The 19,903-nt window shown below is 39.0% G+C and overlaps 1 protein-coding gene across 7 annotated transcripts in view; it reads left to right on the top strand.

The window, feature by feature from the left end:
- ANK3 (ankyrin 3) overlaps positions 1-19,903 on the top strand; it is a 288,028-nt gene that overhangs the window by 124,774 nt on the left and 143,351 nt on the right. For all 7 annotated transcript variants that reach the window (XM_074958832.1, XM_074958833.1, XM_074958837.1 and 4 more), the window contains 3 exons: positions 10,716-10,814; positions 16,506-16,703; positions 18,914-19,012. In XM_074958832.1, the coding sequence (XP_074814933.1) occupies positions 10,716-10,814; positions 16,506-16,703; positions 18,914-19,012 (396 nt within the window). The remainder of the gene's footprint in view (positions 1-10,715; positions 10,815-16,505; positions 16,704-18,913; positions 19,013-19,903) is intronic.

Below are 19,903 nucleotides of genomic sequence, written 5' to 3'. Positions count from 1 at the left end.
CATTCAGTTTATTGATGCACCCCAGAATTTCAGTGGTGGAGGAGCCCCATCTCCTATAACTTTCCCAGCCCCCATAACTGCAACAACATAGCTTCTCCGTGTGCTCTCAGAACCCTTGAGGGAGACTTGTCAGCTCTCTCCTGTTGCCTGCAAAAATCTTTGTTGGGGGTTATAGAAGCCTTCTCCCCACACTTTACATAGAAATCTCCCCTCACCCCCATGGGTGAAATGTGCTAGGTTAACATCCCTGAAGTATGGAATTTTTCTTTTATCCATTGAACATGTAAAGCGCAGACACAGTATTGTCGCTTTGTCTCACCTCTGCCCTGGAGGGGCTACCTCATAGAAAGAGAGGGTAGTTTGTCTTCATGTCCCATTCGGTGTTTAGCTGCTTTGCTGAAATTGGCAGCAAGGGTGGCAGTAGTTTTTTTGAGGTAGACACCTGTCCACCAAGGATGTAGACTGATCGAGGACATCAGAGCATTTAGCTGTATACCACTGAACAGCGATCAGATGATAATCACTGTATTTAAAAACTGATTGAGGCAGGTGCTTGGGTAATTTATTTATTCAATGAGCAAGAAGTAATTTACAGAGTAAACTTAGAACTGATGCTGCTGCAATCTTGCCTGGCTGTGTTCTCTTCCTCACTCTCTGCGGTTGCTTGTTTGTGTGCATGAGAGAGGATCTCTGAGAATGAACAGGAAGTGTGGCAACAGTATGACCTACAAGATGTTTGACAACTTTACTCTTCATTGTCCACCATTCCTCTGATTCCTCACTGACGGAATTCAAACCAGTACAGTGATTTAACTTAAGGACATCTTTTATATAGTTATTACAGTATAAACAGCTTTCAATTAGTTTTTTTGTATGTTTTAACAGTCTTCCAGATCTACTGCAAAGTGTGTTTAGGCACATTCATGTATTTAGCTGACTGTCCATTCACTTGACATCATATCAACAATGACGAGGTGACCTCCTTGCTGGAATTCCAGAGTCACATCATATACTTTTGTACTCAAAAATAATCACTGTATTCTTGGAGGTATTTTCTTGTGCATTGCAGCCAGTAGTTAATGCTTTTTTTTTCTCTCTGAAGCTATGACCATTTTGAAAATCATAATTTTGTTTTGCCCATAGTGCTGTAGCAATATAGCTCCGAGCCCTGCTTTTGAAGTATTTGTGAGAAGTTGATCTCTTTCAGTGGGTCAAAAATTGCAAAACTGGTTTTGAAGTCAGTCTCAGATTCTCTTCCATGCTCTGCCATCCAGACCATTCTGTGTCTTTAGGAAAGTATTTTCTCGTGTAAGATCTTTGAACTACATAGATGAATATGAATTTACTAACATGGGTCAGCGTTCCTTGCAGTCTCTGAATTCCATTTTGTATTTTCAGGTCTCTGTAGGTTCCTTAGAATCATTAGCCATGACAATACCCTTTATGGTCAATTTCTCTCCCTAAGTACTGGTTTATTTGAAATTGACACTTGGCCTTGTTTACTTTAAGGTTACTTCCTGAAGTTTCCAGTTGTCACTATAATCATCACTGACATTCAAAAGTGATGCTGCCCCAGACTGTTATGCAATCAGTGTAGATTTTCTTTCCTCCAACATCTTCCTGTGTGCAGTGAAATATTTCCAGTGCTGAACATACTATGAAAGGCAATTGCAAGAAAAGTGCCAATTGGTATATTGATTGTGAGTGCAAGTCTTGGAACTTTCTTGTGTCCAAAATGCATCTAATATGCTGAAGAATTTGGCTCCTGAAATCTCAGCAAATATTTCATTCCTTGTGAGCAAGTAGAAATGTTTTCTCTTAACGCTAGTTTTCAGCTTTGTGGGAGTCATTCCCAAAATTTGAGTACATTCCCTTTTTATTGTATAATTACTGAGTAGTGAACTGAGCTTGTCAAGTCCCCTGTTCTGTGAATGATCCCATCGACTGTCATGTTTGGCAGCTTTTCCTCTGCTCTCTTTTTGCATGGCAACTACATCAATCTTTTCTTCATAGTCTGGTAACTATTGTGTACCCAGAGATACCCCTTTCCTATGAACCAATCTCCATCTGATGCAATTAGTGCCTATGGAACTGGTTCAGATTTGTTACTACAGTTGTTATAGAGACTCTGTGATGTTCACCATCTTGACTCGGCCAGGCACCTCATGTGTAAGCCCAAAACAGATGTCTTCCCTTAGTGTAACACTTCAGTTTCTTATTTTACTCTTTGGACTTTATAATCATTAACAGTTCACGCTCACTTTGTTTCTCATTATAGGATTTTAATTGCACTTTTGACTTTTCTAGTTTTAGCATTTATTTGAAGTACCGTGTTTCCATATCTATTAGTACAGTCACTTGTGCTCCAGTGTTTTCTTTGCATGTCACATGTAGGCCTTTTGTGATTACTTTTATTAGCCATTCTTTTGAGTTTGTAATGTCTTTCTTTACTGTGCTTATGAACAGTTTTTCCCCTTCTGTTCAGGAAGCTGCACGTAACAGCCTTACCCCAGACATTTTCCTGTTTTGTCTGCACATTTTTGCAAAGTGGTTGGACTTACTAGTTTCCATGTTTGCCCAAATACTGGACATATCTTTTCTGTACATTTATTTTTACTTAACAAATGATTACTTACAGTCATTTGTTCTGTGCCTCTGTCCTATTTACATTTCTCTTTATTCCACTCCTTGACATATGACTCTTGCCTTATTTAAGCACTAGATCCATGCCTCTGAGTAGCTTTTCGCATACTTTTCACATACCTTTTTATTGTTGAACCCTCAAACAAGTTGGACTTGAATGAGGGCATCTTTTACTATTCCATAGTCACAAGACTGGGCTTTTAATTTTAATTTGGTGGCAGTCTTCTCTCTTGTTTCACCTTCTCTGGAAAATATAACTTTCATAAGTAACATGAGTTGGGTTTAGAAGCAGGGGTTGGGCTACATTATCCAGCTGAGGTTATGGGACGGGTATAGCTCATGCTGGAAACCACCTACTTTGCAGCGAGGATGCAGGCAAAAATTACTTGAGTGCTGATAGTCCCCCAGTGCCTTTCCGCAATTCGCCCCAAAGGACCTAGTTACTGGGGAAAGAATCCAAAAGCACCTCAGCACAAAGAACTAGGGGATATGCCCCAGACACACAGCAGTGCAGAAACAGTGAGGACACAGTAACATGGGTAAGGCTTTGCTGTGGAGACAGTCACACCCAGGCTAGGCTTACCCAGGTACTAGTCACCAGCTTAACTGTGCAGTAAAGACATACCTTCAAAGAGGTACCAAATTGGGTGAAGTTTGGGGCCATTTTTCATTTTTGGCTTAACCAGTGCAATTTGCCCGTTCCCCAGTACACCCTCGATACTCTTAAAAAGAAAGGAATAAGCAGGATTTGCTTAACTTCTCCTGATCATGGCAGGCTGCTTGAAACACTCCTCATTTCACTGGGGGCCCAATTTCTGGTAGTTAGTAACTGAGTGAGCGTTTTGCGTCTGGAGATGCTGACTCATCTAGACAAGAACTAGAATCTTGTGATCTGAACAATACATGGCTCTGCAGAGGGGAGCAGTAAACTGAAAATAATTCATTAAATAATTTATTTATGAAAATAATATTTATATATTTGACAAAAATGGGAGAGATAAGAGAGAGGCACAGAATAGAGGTAGATTGGGAAAATATAAAATGAGAAGAGGAGATTAGAGGAATATAGAGTGGGTGGAAGGAAATACCAGTTCAGAAGCAATATGCCTGCCTAGTTTCCATGCTGAATAACAACATCTAATTTTATGGATATAATGTTCTCCCTACTACCCCCACAAAAGTGTCATTGCAAGACAGTGTGTCTCTGTCATCTTTACAGTCACTTTACTTTTTCCCAGGAGCTACCCTTTTGCAATGTCCTATATTCAATACAGCCATATAAGTATATTGGGCAACAAAGACTTCAGTCGTCGTCTTCTTTTGTATAACAGGCCCAGTATTGGAGGTTGTGTGTTTGAATGGAAAAGGATGGTCAAGACAGTATCAGGTGATCTATAGTTTAATATCTTAGTTAAATTCCTGGCATGACCCATTTATGCAAATGTTTCATGAAAGAGAGAGTGTGTAGAATACAGTCACAATTGCATATTATTCATTTTAAAAAAAAATATTCCCTTGTCTCTGGCAGAAATGATACAGTAATTGGGGAGGTTTGTGGGTGAAGAGGAATGAGGGTACTAGAGAGAGTATCAGACCATTAGAAACCCTACAAAGAAAAATACCAGAAATTTGGTAAACACAAGTTACAGTTCTCCAGGAACACTGAGAGTTGAGCAGAATTCTGTGCACTTATTTACTTTGACTCCGTTAAATCTGGCCTTTGCTGTAGTCGCCACTGCATCCTATTGTAGAAATGCTTCTTATGAAATACAAAATACCATTTAAAAGGCAAATAACAAGGTTTTTGTTTGTTAAGCATATACGGTACATAAATATTTGGAAATCAGGCACAAATTCCAAGTCCTTGTTTTCTTTTCAACGGTTTTGTGAGTCAGCTTTCTATGCAGCAGAAGTTACGGTGTATATTACTGGCCAAATCCTGGTCCCACTGATGTCAGTGGGACCAGGCTTTGCCCCTCTTAGTGTTATGTCCGTCAGATTTAGCTATTTGGATGCCATTTTGGGAGCTGTGCATATAATCCACTGTGTATGGCACAGAAAGTGCATATTCCATAGTATCTGCTTTCATGTGTCACAAACACACTTGTTTTCTAGAGATGGGTGAACAGGTTTAGATAAAATAAGAACCTTCAGCCACAACTTGTGATGAATTTGAACTGAATCTTTCTTGAGGTTTGAATAAGTTCAGATAACATTGCCCATTCATTATTCATTTCCATGAGTCTTTGCATTTGCTGCTGTTAGATGGTACTAGAAGCCACTGTGCTAAAATACTGTAAGAAAGGGCTAAATCCAGATTCCACTGAAGTAATTTTAATTGACGTCTGTCGAGCCAGGATTTGGTGGTCCTAATCAGAAGTAGGAATTAATGGAACTCCATAAAAACTGCTCCACTATTGAAAACTCAAGAGGGTCACATAATATTTAAGCATACTGACTTTTGGATCATTATCCAAAATAAACCTCTGAATGTTTTGAGGTTTTCTCATCATTTCCATAAATTCCATATTTCCCTAGTTTGGTTACTCCTGTTATAATCCTTTTGTTTGTTTTAAACGGTTGCTCTTATTCCCCCTCGTCTTTTGCATAACATGCAGCAGCAGATTTCTGATTTCTGTGCTGAATTCTCAAGCATCTTTGTCAGTAAATAAGAATTATTGTCATGCTAAGCCCTACATAGGTGCTACTATGTGAATGCCTATAAAGGGCAACTTTTACAACGTAGTTTATAAGTAACATCACTGAGTGAAGTGAGTTAATACCTCATGTAACTCATTTATTGAACATTGCCCTAATGATTTTTTTCCCCATCTGTCTTCCAGAATAGATTTTAACAAATAAAGCATACTTAGTGAGGTTGATTAAATTAGCTTGACTTACTTTGGCTGTCTGATACTTCGTGTGTCAAACTGAATTTGTGTATGTAGCACACAGCAAGCACATTTTACCCTGGATTAGCAAATAAGTACTTGTAATCTTTATTCAACTGATTAGCTGTTAAATCAAAGGCCAGCACTCATGTCTACATGAAAACATACTGTACATGCCATTTTAAGATCTATCTGACGATATATAAGCTGCTGCATAGAACCTGCATAGGAAATCATATAGAGTGTATGGTAACAACATGAATCATGTTTGTTATACAGTATGTATTTTGAATATATGAGAGGAGCAAATCTTATCACCCTCCCTTCCTCTGCCGCAGTGAAGGTGTGGTTTGCAGTAGAGCACAGTCGTTTGCAATGGGATAAAGAATAGGAACAGGCCTAGGGGGCAGTGGATACACTGCTACATGAATCCACATGCTTAGAGGGCAGTTAGGTAGCCAAGGGGATTAATATGGCCCTGAGGCTACAGTGGCTACCACATAGCAGATCCTTTGTGGGGACGATTCCTTCTACCCCAATTCCCAGTGGAATTCCCCTGTGCACAGCGCATGTGCTAAGGTTGTAGGCAGGTTCTAAAATTTTTCTCAAAGTGTTTTAAACATGCACAGAATAATTGTACAATACATAATGTTTCAGCTGTATAACGCTGAGCGCTAACTGATGTCTGGATTCAAAAAACAAACAAGTGGGCCCAGTCCTTGCATCTGGTCACACTGTGTTTGGTGCAGGACCTGAGCAGGGGGCAAAAGTGTCTGTAAGACACCATGCTGCCCCGGTCATGGGGTTATTTGGAGGCTGGGCTGGTCCACAGTGCAGCTTTCAGGTCTGCTCTAAGATATACCCAGCTGCAGCTCCCAGCAGTTTGTTTTGTAGCCAAGGAGTGTTGGAGTACAGGAGGGTTCTGGCTATGTCAAGAGGAATTGGAATAAGCAGCTCTGTGCCACTAGATGATTCTGCTATGCATGGTGGCTCCTCAGCTCGTCAGTTAGGCTAGTTAAGTCTGCTTTATGTTGTTGATACAGGCTGAAGAACCTACAGTTGCAGGGGCATCCCAGTTTGGGATCGGGAGAGAGGCACCAGGGAAGCAGAGAGAGTTCTGGACACACTAGCTCTGTTCTTCAGTCTTCCGTGATATTAGATGAGAGTCTAGCACCCCTAAATGCCTCATAGTCTGGGGAGGACAAGCAGAAAGGCTGTTTCTGTCCCAGGGGTTGTCTGAGCAGTTATTGTTTTTAGCTGGAGGCTAGTTATTGCATGCAACAGCAGTAGGGGGCACCTGAATCTCTAGCCCTCCTTTCCCACTCCCTCCTCTGTATATATCACACAGCAGGGAAGAGAAAGAGCTGGCTGATCCCCCAGGTCCTGCCTTCTCCCGTGACATCCAGTGATCCCACACCCACATTAGCCAGGAGAAGATGATGGAGGGGGAGAAAGTATACCCTTAGGAGGCATACCCACACTTGGGTGGGCCTTACTGGCCTGTGAAAAGAGGAATCCGCACATTGAGTGGGTGCTGTGGAGGTGAGACTGGGTGCTGGAAGCATGTCTGGGGCAGACTGGGTGCTGGGAGTGGGATTAACAGTAGTGTAATTGAGATCAGATTCTGATCCAGCGATAGAGATTAAAAATGACATGAAGCTCCAGTGCTGTAGTTATAAATCCTACTTAACGTTTATTTTCTGCAGATAGTTTATTTTTATTATAGATAGATAGACAAAAATAATTTTAAGAGGCTAAAGAAAGAGAAGCAGCCACTGAGCTGATATATGCTCCTGTTGTTGAAATCCTGTATCCCAGTGCAATTCTTCCTGGTCTCCTACTGGCATTGTAGGAGTTCCTCTCCAGTTTTTCTAGATGAGTAGATAATACAGATGCCATGATTTATCATGTCAGTGCATACTTAGAGAGTCCTTAATCTGCAGATTATTGTCATTATTATTTGTAATGTATTTTCTGAGCCATTGCAGACTATCATATCAACGGGAGTTTGCATCCTAATACATGTGATATATTTATGCTTCACATATGATATTGAGAATGCACAATAAATAAGAAAACTAGAATCCTTGTGACATATGTAATACAGCCTTGCTGAGTGTACAAAAGCCACTTTTTATCACAATATCTCATTTTATCATAAACCCTTAATCTAAGATCCATACATATTAGAAACAACAGCCTGCACATTTTGTGTTTTTATTCACTTATTCTATAATGTAGCACTAAAAAAAAAAAAAGTTTTCACTCCCAGTCCTTGATGCCTTTTCCGTACAAAACATTTTTGTAGCCAAATTCTCTCTCTGACAAATGGAGTTTCAGTGTTCAGTGGGAATTCTGACAAACTCTTCACAATAGTTGCATTACTACAGCAGGCAGTGCTATAGATGCACTGCCTCAGACAAGTATCTAAATTCCATACTAATATAATTTTGTGCTAATGCATGCAATATGGACCAAATCAAGCCCTGGCTGATTCAGCAAAGCTGCCTGCTGCCTTCTCTTCCATAGGAATCCTGTTGGCAAGGGATAGGATTCCACAGCTTACTTGGCTGCTTTTCTGGGGCCCAATCCAATTTTCATTAAAATCAGTGGAAAGAATATTGTATGCATCCCGTTATCTGTGGCCAGTATTTTCTGCTGAACCAGCCTGGGGTCTTGACATGTCCCTAGTTCTCAGAACTTGTTCTTCTGGAGACATAATGCGTTATCAGGTGGGCCTCCTAGTGCACACTGTGTGCTGTGGATGGATCCTAAATGGCCTCATCCATTAGAGGGCGGAAAAGCGCTCTATACTATACTCTTAACTCCTGTGCCTCCTCATCATATGGGATGTTAGCCCTTTCTGGTACACCACAATTTAGGGGAGATAGGGAAATTCAGTAGTTATGAAATATGAGACTGATGGGACAGCTACTGTTTACTACAGTACTTGAAAGTATTTCTCAAATGCTGCAATCTGTCACTGCTGTAGCGACAATTGAGCAATGTGTGACTGTTGTTAAATGCACTTTCTACATTTCATATTGTCGGGCAGTGTCTTTGTTCTGTGCCATTTAATTTCCAGAATTACAAAATAATCATGCATAGGTTTTGTTAATATTAGTTCTTCACATGTGTGTTTCCATTGTGAATATATATTCACATACAGTAGAACACTCCTTATTGTCAATAAAATGTATTTCATATACTTTTAAAAAATAATGATAGAAATCTCTAAAACTCACTGGACAGTGTATTTCTGTCTTTTAGGGTTGATCATTATCATGTAGTAAAGTTAGTGTGTCTTGGAGGATTGAAGAATCAGGTCTTGGCTCTGGGAATAAATGTATGCAATATACATATTTCTAGAGTAGGATGTTGAGTGTCACTAACTTATAGCAACTTAACTTCCTTAAATCAGCTCCATCCATTAACTTAAATGGAAGCACTTGCACAAATAAGACAAGCAGAGATTGCAGCAGTATTGTGGAAAAATTAAAGCATTCAAATTTGTTGTCAAATACAAAGGGCCAAGACAGTTAGGGATTGTAAGGCTCTCTGAATTACAGCTAACTCCTGGTCTGCCATTTATTCTGAACAGAACTTAAATTGATGATTTAGCTTAGAGAAATAAATTAAGAAATGTCAAGGAAAAAATTATATGATTACATCTGAGAAAAAGTTTCAAGCAAGAACTATTTATCTTAATGGTTCTAAGATGTTTACTACAGTGTGTATAGCACAGCACCTTTACATTTGTGTGTTAAATACTTTGAGGTAATAATCAGTTTTATGAAACTGTTGTAAAATATTTTTTAGTCAGTACAATCTATATGCATTTTGGGATGATATTTATTAGATGTTGGTGAAAAAAGACTCCTTCTTTCATTTATTGTATATAAAATGATAATGCTTATTTTTTGATTATTTAATTATATCTTTGTTATGGGGGAAAGCTCCACTGAAGTATTTAGTGCGTATACAGTATATATGCTATGCTGGTCCATCTCCTGTGGGTTTGTTTTGGTTATAACAAATAAGAAGGTTTGCTATGACTGAAAATGCTTTATTTTTCTTTTCCATTTTCCTGGAAGCCATGACATTATTATTTGTAACAGGCATAATGTCATGTGGCACTGAAAAAGTCTTCAACTTTACTCTGAATTGCTTAAGGCAAATACAAGTATGTTCCATCCTAGTATTCAGTGCATAAAACAGATTATTTAAACATTGTAAGCAGGATACAGGTCAAGGAATAATCAAATCAATTTGTGAAAACTCTGTAAATCTCAGAAGATGTCATCATCTTATTTAAGGAAGGTGTTTCTAAATGAAAACAACTAGTGCTGGGCAAATGAGTGTGTGATAGAATTAAAAAAATTGTCCCAAAAAAGGGAACAAGTTTAGACTGACTTGTTCAATTAGTCATATAACCTCAAACCTATCTACTCTATAAAAGATAGATGATAGTTTAAAACAAATTTTACAACGTGGGTTTAAGACATTTTGCTCAGGGAGTGTGGACCAGTCAAAAGCAAATTGATACCATTTTAGAATACTATTTTCAAGTCTAAATAATGTGTTTTTCAAAATGGGAATCTCACACATTTGTCTGGTCCACACTGACCAAATCATGGACCTGATTTTCTAAAATGTGTGCATGTCAAAAATCCACGTGTATGGAATGCCTAATTTGTACATGGAATTACCACATTTGGACACACAGCTTAGGAAATTGAAGGCTGTTTTTGTATGCCGTCATGGTAAATACATGCACAAATTAGGTGTGAAATTGTATGTGCAGTTTTAGAAAATCACACTCAAAGGGTCTTTAGTTTAAACTCATCATGTGCTGAGCCTATTTTTCAAAACAAGTTCAGCGAACACAGATTTATGTTGTATAGCTAGGGTCTGAATTACAAATTGACCATACAGTTCTGCTGTTATCCTAGATGTATACATGCAAGAGCTGGATACATAATGAAAACATAAAGAATATTCTGTTTGAAAATATCGTATCATTTGTGGAATAAATTATTCAAGGAATGTTATTTGATCTGTTGTATTAATTATGCATTACTCTCATATTGTTAACAACACTCAAAAACTCAGTGCAATAATGCATACTTAAAATCTGAACAATATTTGAAATTAACGGCTTATGATTCTTGTTGTCAATAGGATGGGTTGACACCTCTCCACTGTGGAGCAAGAAGTGGGCACGAACAGGTTGTGAAAATGCTGCTTGATCGTGGGGCCCCCATTCTATCCAAAACCAAGGTAAATGGTATTGTGCACCCGTTGACTAGAATAATCTCTGAAGGTTCTCTGAATGTAATTATGCATATCTTAGATAGATTAAGTCTCTTGTGATAATGGTACAGCTTCATCATAACTATTTAAAGTAACGGTGTTGGAGACCCTCCAAACTGAGTGTAGTTTATAGTGTGCTTATGTGCATGTATCAGACAGTATGTGTTGTTCGTGGACATTTAATTGAGATATTTTTGTATATGGGAAAAAGACTCCTTCTGAGCAAAAGGAGCAATATGGTATATACTGGTCCTCAGAATTCAGATAACTAGAAAACATTTGCTAGTTGCTAGGGACTGTTCTATACTGCACACATACAGACTGTGTCTTTAACTTGTTCCAAAGGTACCACAGGGATAAAAGATAAAAATGTAGTAATGTCTCTTTGCAGAGGTAGCTGTACTTTGCGGAGCTGTTGGTTCATTACCAAGTTCTTCCATTTCCTATCTCTATACTTTGTCAGAGCAAATCAAATACATTTCTATCCTTCCATAACGCTGTTTGTGGAAATTTAAAATCATCTTCATTGGAGTGGGCAGCCTACTTCAAATGCAGGGGTTCCCATTAAAAAGTTAGCATTTGCCAACCCTTGCTATACAGTGGCAACTCAAGCACCGAAGTTACCTCTGATTTTAAGTCAAGGCATAGTAACTGATTTTTTAATGACACCACTGTAAGTCTCCTCCTATTTTGGAGGGAGAGAGAGAGAGAGAGAGAGACTTTTGTCTCCTCCTTTTAGAGCAGATATATTTGGGTGGAAAAATCTGTCATGAAAAATCCTGTTGTACTAGTGCAGCTTGTTGGAGCCCCTCTCACAGGATCCCTTATACACAAACATTTCTCCCTCCGTGCCATGCCCCAGCACATTTCCTGCTTCTGTCTTCTCCTAACCTGTCCTATTCTCTCTCCCTCCTCTTTTACTTGCCTGTAGTGATTTGGGGGTTTCCTTGATTTTTATTTTTAATCTTTTATGTTTTTTCTTGTTAACCTGTTTTGTTTCCGGTGGGATGTATTTGTCACGTGGCCTGGACTAGGGTGTGGTGTCACCTTTTGTCTGCTCTCCAAGGCAATTGCACATGTGCTAGGATGGCTAATCTGATGTCAGCAGAGGAGAGGTCCTGCACATCCTCTACATGTGGAATTTTCATTGACTCCCAAAGCCCTAGGCTTCCAGCCCTATACATAGGAGTCCCTCCCATTGCTAGTTACAGTAGGGACTGCTGCATGATAAGGTAGGAACACAGCCAGCTTTCAAGGAGCCCTCTACAGCTTTACCTGGAACACCTTTATATTGGGGGAATGCCATGTAGCTTTCCTTACACACACTTTTCTCCTCTACCGAGGGCCTCTTCTCAGGATTAGTTTGACCCACCTTTCAGGGGCTCTTCCCAATCACTAGTGGTTCTGTGATTTGTTTAATGCAAACACTTGTTATACCCACATTGCTTTATTTTTCCATCATAATAATACAGTGACTCTTCTGAGGAATTTTATCACTTCTTTGTGGTATAAATTGTCATTGCTTGTCATTATCCTGAAATTTAACTAGCTTTTTGAATACTAGTTCAGTAGTTCTTTAATCTTTTCCTCTTTCCAGGGTGTCCTTCAAACTTAAAATAGTGGTTTCAAAAGATGAGAACCACAAACCTTCCCTAAACCTCATTATCTTGTATCAAATAGAACATATCAGAAAAATCCGAGGCTATGTTGCTGGATTTAAAGTAATATAGCTGCATACTGCAGACACTGGCCTACAAAGTGTTTAAATAACTGTATTCAGCAATGTGGCACCTAACACTACAATACTAGACAAGCCCTAGACTAACTAAGCTACATATTAAAAAACAAGTAGCTGAAAGCCCATGCTGTCACACGTGTGTAACTCATAAAGTTATGTGTGTAAACAAGCCAAAAATGGCTGTGAACTTTAAAACTGAACTGTAATAGGCCATGAATCACAGTGATGATTGAATCTGATGATATTCTAAACAAAAAGAGTTCTCAGCCATGCTTGTAGTTGTTTCCGTCACTTCACACTGACTCAACAGACATTCTTGACTTCAGAGTGATGTTTGGGGGTTTTGTGTGTAGTGGTAATGTTGTTGTTGTTGTGTGGGTAGTTGTGTTGATTTGTGTGTAGGGGGAGTTGTTTTGACAGTTTTGTGTTAATTTGCGTGGGTGATGAATGATGGGGGTATGCGGGTGTGAGGGGCTGTGTATATTTGGGGTTACTGTATATGCTGGTTGTGTTATGTGGGTGGTTTTGTTGATTTGTGTCAAGGGAGGTTGTGCTGGGAGATTTGTGTTGATTTGTGTGGGTGGCCGTTAGGCGCATGGATGTGCCAGTTGGCCCAACTAATCCACCATATGTGGAGTTTCCCCTATACAAATAATTCAGTTGTGATATGGAAATTAGCTGTAGAGTAAGGGTGGTGATTTGTTGAGTTACCTCTGATATCACAATAGTCTAGGACTCTTGGCATGGCATAGATACATGCCTTACTGTAGCTGTATACCATAGGTGTAATTTGTAAAGTCAAAATGGCTGAGAACTTAAAAATTAGAAAGTAACAGACTGTGAAACCGTATGATGATTCAATCTGGTGATATTCTTAACAAAAAGAGCTGTTTCCATCACTTCACACCAACTCTACAGGCATGCAGTGACAATCCTGAAATCTTATTATATAGAGGCACATAAGAAAAAGTGAAGAAAAAAATAGAAGTTCTGCTGCTTGGGCTTTCTCTCCGATATGTTAATTTTGACAGAACTTGTGAGGTAAACTGAGAGGCAGAATACCACTGAATGACATTCCCTTGGCACTGAACTACAGTATTGTCCTCTGGAAAAAATATTGGCTGAGTTCTCTTCTAATCAAGTCAGAACTTCCTCGAAACAGGACAAATCTTTTGGAAAGAATTTTAACTTGTACAGCTTTCAGATGGCTCACAGAACTCTTTCAGAATAACAAAAAAGCCTTAAGGCGGATCCATTAAAAGTTATTATTATTTCCTAGTAAAGATTGTTGAGTACATTGTAGGCCCTTTTCACATGATTACATCCTTAGTTTTATTCATGTGGGAGGCACAATGACCTAATGGACAGGACATGGGATGAGAAGTCAAGAGACCTCAAATCAAGTCCTGACTTTGCTGATGACTTGTTGTGGGAGACAGGGGGCAGATGACTTTGCCTCTGTATACCTGTTTCCATGTTTTTTTTTTTAAATGAAGTTAATGAAACTCCCCCTACCCTTTGTAAAGCAATTTGACAGCTACAGATGAAGGATGAACTATGTAAGAGCTACATGTCATTATTTTAACTGACTCTAAAAGCCATTTGTCTTTGCCACTCAGTGGTTTGCTATAATATTTTGATCTCTCTGGTCTTTTGCTACTTTTCTTCTCAAACATCATATGACCACAACCTCTTAGTTTCTGTTTCTCCTCCCAGATTTCTACTGAACTCCTTGGCCCTGTATGTGCTCCTTGGCAGTAGGACCCCAAAATGCTCTTTACAAACATCAGTGAATTATGCCCTACAATGTGGCTGTGGTAGAGAAGCATTTAGAAGTGGAGAGATATGGGCACGGAAATGTTAAATGGCTTGCCAGGGATCGCATAGCATATCTATACTGCAATAGAACCAGGAATAAAACATGTTCCCATTTGTGTGCTTTAACTACAAGATCATCATCCATCATCCCTCTGGGTGTCTACTGCTGAGATTCTTTATTATCCAGTCCCAACCCCTAGTCTGTGCTGTTCCTTCTGGCTATCTGCTGCATTTCTCTGGTTCTCAGACCTTTTCTCCAGATTCCCACCAACTCATCCACTTAGATGTGTTCCTTGGCCATCTCTGCTCCTGTTTTATAATCCACCCTACCCTCCCTCAGCTTCTGCTCCTCATATCTGTTTGCTGTATTCTTTCATCTTCTGCTGACCCCTTCCCACATCATTCTGTGTTGTGATGGCCACAACACTCCCTCCTCCACAGCTGCCTCTGAGACCTGGAATTCCTTCTGTGTATTCCAAGTTACCCCATCCTATTAAGTTATAGAAGGGCAATTTATTCACTCTTGTTGTTAAGATAATAAACAACAAGAGGAAGCTGCTCATTTCGCTATTTAACAGAACTGTGTTGAACCCTCTTAGTGACTTTTACTGTAAACAAATAGCTTAGGGGAATTCTTTACACCAGCCGTTCTCAGCTGTGGCCCAGAAAGCTTAATCACGTTGCACTAACTCTACATTAAATATTTTCCAAATACCAATTTTCCATGTAAACAATTCCTGCTGAGGTGTGGCATGACACTGGGAGAGGCACCCACAAAATAGTCTTACTTTTAAGATTTGGTCCAGTCTGAGAAACCCTGCTTTTATACATTAAATATAGTTTAAAATGATGTCACTCAGCTAGCCTGTTTGCTTTCACTTTCTTCTACATTGCTTTTAAAAACATGTTTACTTTGCATTTCCTCCTTTATTTATACCTTTTGTCATTCCTATTATTGTACGGTCATGTTTTTTAAAAAGGGGGGAAAAGCAGTCCTCAGCTTCAGAAAGTCTATGAACAGCCATTGAATAGTTACACTGGTGCTTTGCTTATGCTAACCATGGTCACATGGGGGCACTCCATCTGTAAAAAAAAGTTTTGATTTCTTCATGGTAATAAGCATGATGTATTTTAGATCTAAAAATCATATTTCAACCATTGGTATTAGAGTATCACCAACGTTACTTTTCATTGTAGTAGCAGCAACTGAACTGGAATCAGTTTTTGTAAAAATATAATTTAATACTGATTAAAACTTTACCAAAGATTTTTTGACTTTGGATTGATCAATCTAAATCATTAAATAAATCAAAGTGAAGAAGGTGATTTTAGGTACATTATCTGCTTAAGGTGCCGATATGCATTCATCCAAAAACGTCTATTTTGCTCCTGTCTATTTTTTCTTGTTTTCATCCTCACACCATGAAATGGAATCAGTAATTCAGAATTCTATCTGAGTTATTTCTTTGTATGGTTTGCGTGTGTATATATAAAAGTACACTGGTGCTTCCGTTTTGTAAGCAGTATAAAACATATTTTCATCACAACTGTTGTTCATAAAGATGAATGTCCAACAGGTTTCTCCATAGAAAATATGGCTTTTCAATGCTTTTCACTCAGCCAAATCCTGAGTTTTTACTAGAAAAAAACTGCACTAGAAACTTTTGAAGTTTTAGTAATGACCATTAGGGATGGCGGTTTATGACATTTCTATATTGTTAAAAGCCGAGTGTAGGTACAGTTATATACTGCCTTAAAAGTGCTTTGGCCAATACAGCGTATTTCACTGAGGGAACCTGTATAAGCTGCATCTACTCTAGGAGGGGTTGCTGATAGATGTTCGCTGGTATAGCTATATTGGCAAACGTTTGCTAGTGTACACCTGATCTTAGCCTTTACTCAGGCAAACTCAAAGTTCCATGAGAATTTTGCCTGAGTAAAGACCTCAGAAGTTGACCCAGTGCACTTAGTTTCTATATAATGCAGTGTGGGATTTCTCATAACAAAGGAGCTTGTAAAGCTCTGTTGCAAAGAAACTTTTCAGTGACAAACATACAATTGTATATGTCTGTCCATTTCAATTTGTTTCTTTTTATTTACAGAATGGTTTGTCTCCATTGCACATGGCAACACAAGGAGATCATTTAAACTGTGTTCAGCTTCTGATTCAGCACAGCGTGCCTGTTGATGATGTCACTAACGACTATCTGACTGCACTGCATGTTGCCGCCCACTGTGGCCACTTCAAAGTTGCCAAGGTTCTCTTGGACGAGAAAGCTAATCCTAATGCCAAAGCACTGGTGAGTATGCAGTGGATTACTAGTCACAGCTAAACAGTTTTCTAAAGTTGCAGTGCCTAATATTTGAGAGTTATTTTCTGTTGGTTGAAAGTTTACAGGGCCTGACATTCAGTGAGGCTAATGCTGTATTTGTAGAGTTCAAGAAATGTTACTGTAGCTCTAATTTGATATTAACATTTTTTCTTGTGCAGTCTGTGTATGGATAGTTAATAGTGATTTACGTAATTTCTAGTGTAACCAGAGCCCTTTTGCATTTTGATATTTATTGTGATTCTCTAATTCTGAGTAGAATGAGTGACTGCAATCTTAACTGCTGCAGTTGTCAGCATGAGAGAAATTCTGATTTTCTAAACATTTGCAAAGAGGAAATGAATAAATTACATTTAAAATAAAGAGGATATTAGAGTACACAAAGTTCTGAAATTTGCAAAACAAGAATAAGTAATGTAACAAATATCCACAGTATTCTTAAGGAGTTTCATCTTTATACTCACTTTTGTACATTAAAAAAACAAACTGCCTTTTAATACAAATAAACTGTTTTCAAATGTGTGTATATATTGTTTTAAGGTGTTCTCATGGCTCACTTTGTAAAAAAAATATGTCTGTATAAATATACCTTTAATAATCATCCTAAACAAATTTGAATTCTTACAGTAATTGTACTGTACTTTGGTGCTGTACTGGGCTCAGGTCAATACTGTTAGGCTGTTGATTTCATAAGTACTACATGAGTTCTGTACAGAACTACGAACCTCTACAAAATCAGGGTCGGTTTGATTCCTTTTTTACAATTGGCCTGATTTACAAGGCTCCTTGGTCTCTCAGCCACCCTCTTCCATATATACCCCTCATCTTATCTTCATTGTCTTTGGGGGAAGGCTATTGTGCTGTGTCTGTCCCGCTGGTGAGTGCAGAATGCTGCTTGGCTTCTAGTCCTGTAATATTTATTTTGGCTGCATTCTGAAATTACTGAAGTCTCATTAAATATGTCAGAATATCTTGGGCAGGGTTGCTGGATGGCAGCCAATCACTGGTCTGGATCAGATAGCCATAAATCTCCTTATTCCCTAGTTCATTCACGCATAGGGTCAGAATCTCTATTCCAGCTAAGGCACAAGAATTGGGGAGGGAGTAAAAATGATTTTCAATTGAACCTCCTATATTCTGGGCCTCAGAGCAACCTCAGAGCTGTTCTAAGTTGTCTTGTCCTATAGCAGCTTCCTAAGGACCATTATACTAATAAAAATAACCAGAATGCAATGGACTCTGATCAAGTTGCTTCTTCTGCTGATACTTTCATGATGTGCCTTCTATGCTGGGGACCTCAAAAGACAGGGGGCAACACAGAGCTGTTTTGGTAGTTCTATGCCACCCAAAGAGCCCCCTTACATCCAGATATTCCTGGTGTCCAGCTTTGTCCCAATTATGCTTCATTTTGCCCATATTCCAGTTCTTTAGTGCTAGTTTCTCCTGGTCATTATCCTATATTAATGGGCCCAGATAAATGGAGGCTCTGTTAAAACTTAAGTGGAACATACACTTGCACTGACTGAATACGATCAAGGCATGTGTTGTACCTAGTGTTATTGTAGCCATGTTGGTCCCAGACGAGGTGCTTGAGGTAATATCTTTTATTGGACCAACTTCTGTTGGTGAGAGAGACAAGAGCTCAGTGTAGCTTGAAAGCTTGTCTCTCTCACCAACAGAAGTTAGTCCAGTAAAAGATGTGACCTCACACACCTTGTGTGTCTGTGAAAGCATATGGCATTCTATACTCCTGTAGCTAATATAGTTAATTTTCATCAGATCTGAGGCCCAATTCAGTAAGCTGTTTTTAAAACTTCTCTGTGGAAGCTCTTTTGATATGTATGTATCAATATTGAAGATACTATTGTAAGCAGCACTTTGCCAGTCTTGGGTATTCTGGATAGCTTGTTTTCTTGTTTCACTTGGTTTCTTTCCTGTTTTTACCATTTCATCACAAATAAGGTGTAGTTTTAAATGTGCACTATACAGTTTGTAGAAATATTTTTCTTTAGAATATATTGTGTTAGTAATATATTTCATGTGAGAAAGTGATCTTATTAAAATTAAGTTAATTGACACAAAAATAGTGAAAGAAAAAATAGTGACAAAAATAATTAAGTAAAACAAACTTTAGTAATGGCATAGGTGGTATATGAAAGTATTTCCTTTCTCATTAACAGAATGGTTTCACACCTCTTCACATTGCTTGCAAGAAGAACAGAATTAAGGTTATGGAACTTCTCCTGAAACATGGTGCATCTATCCAAGCTGTAACTGAGGTAAGAAGCATTGTTTGCATGTATGACTTTGTTTCTAGTGCCAATGCAGCACTGTTCAGTTACATGATACATGTGCATTGATTAACGAATATACACTATGAAAAGTAAAAAATGATTTTCAGCTAGAGAGGAACAGATTAACAAATGCAAATAGAAATATACTCAGTTGCACTATCGGATCAGAACACCTACATGATGAATTTATTTTAAAATACAAAGATGATATCTCATCAGAAGAAATGGGGCAGATTTTTAGAAAGGATCTCCATATTTCTGCATGCAGTTTTATACACAAGGGGTGAAATTCACCCTTGTGCAGAGGGTCAACACAAACCTTATTTTGAAGGGTTATGTGTAGGGCCCTACCAAATTCACGGTCCATTTTGGTCAATTTCATGGTCACAGGATTTTAAAAATCATAAATTTCATTATTTCAGCTATTTAAATCTGAAATTTCACAGGTTTGTAATTGTAGGGATCCTTACGCAAAGAAGCTGGGGAGAGGGGGTGTCACAAGGTTATTGTAGGGGGGATTGCGGTACTGCTACTCTTACTTCTGTGCTACTGCTGGTGGCGGTGCTGCCTTCAGAGCTGGGCAGCTGGAGAGCGGTGGCTGCTGGCCAGGAGTCCAGCTCTGAAAGCAGAGCCACTGCCAGCAGCAGTACAGAAGTAAGGATGGCATGGTATGGTATTGTCAACCTTAGTTCTGCGCTGCTGCCTGCAGAGCTGGGCCCTCAGTCAGCAGTGCCACTCTCCAGCCACCCAGCTCTGAAGGCAGCGCAGAAGTAAGGGTGGCAATACTATGACCCCCCTAAAATCACCTTGTGACTCCCCTGCAACTCCCTTTTGGGTCAGGATCCTCAGTATAAGAAATGTTGGTCTCCACCGTGA

Source organism: Natator depressus, chromosome 7 (assembly GCF_965152275.1).
Source record: "Natator depressus isolate rNatDep1 chromosome 7, rNatDep2.hap1, whole genome shotgun sequence".
NCBI lineage: Eukaryota > Metazoa > Chordata > Testudines > Cheloniidae > Natator > Natator depressus.
Note: the sequence above shows the minus strand (reverse complement) of the source record. Positions and strands in the feature narration are given on the sequence as shown.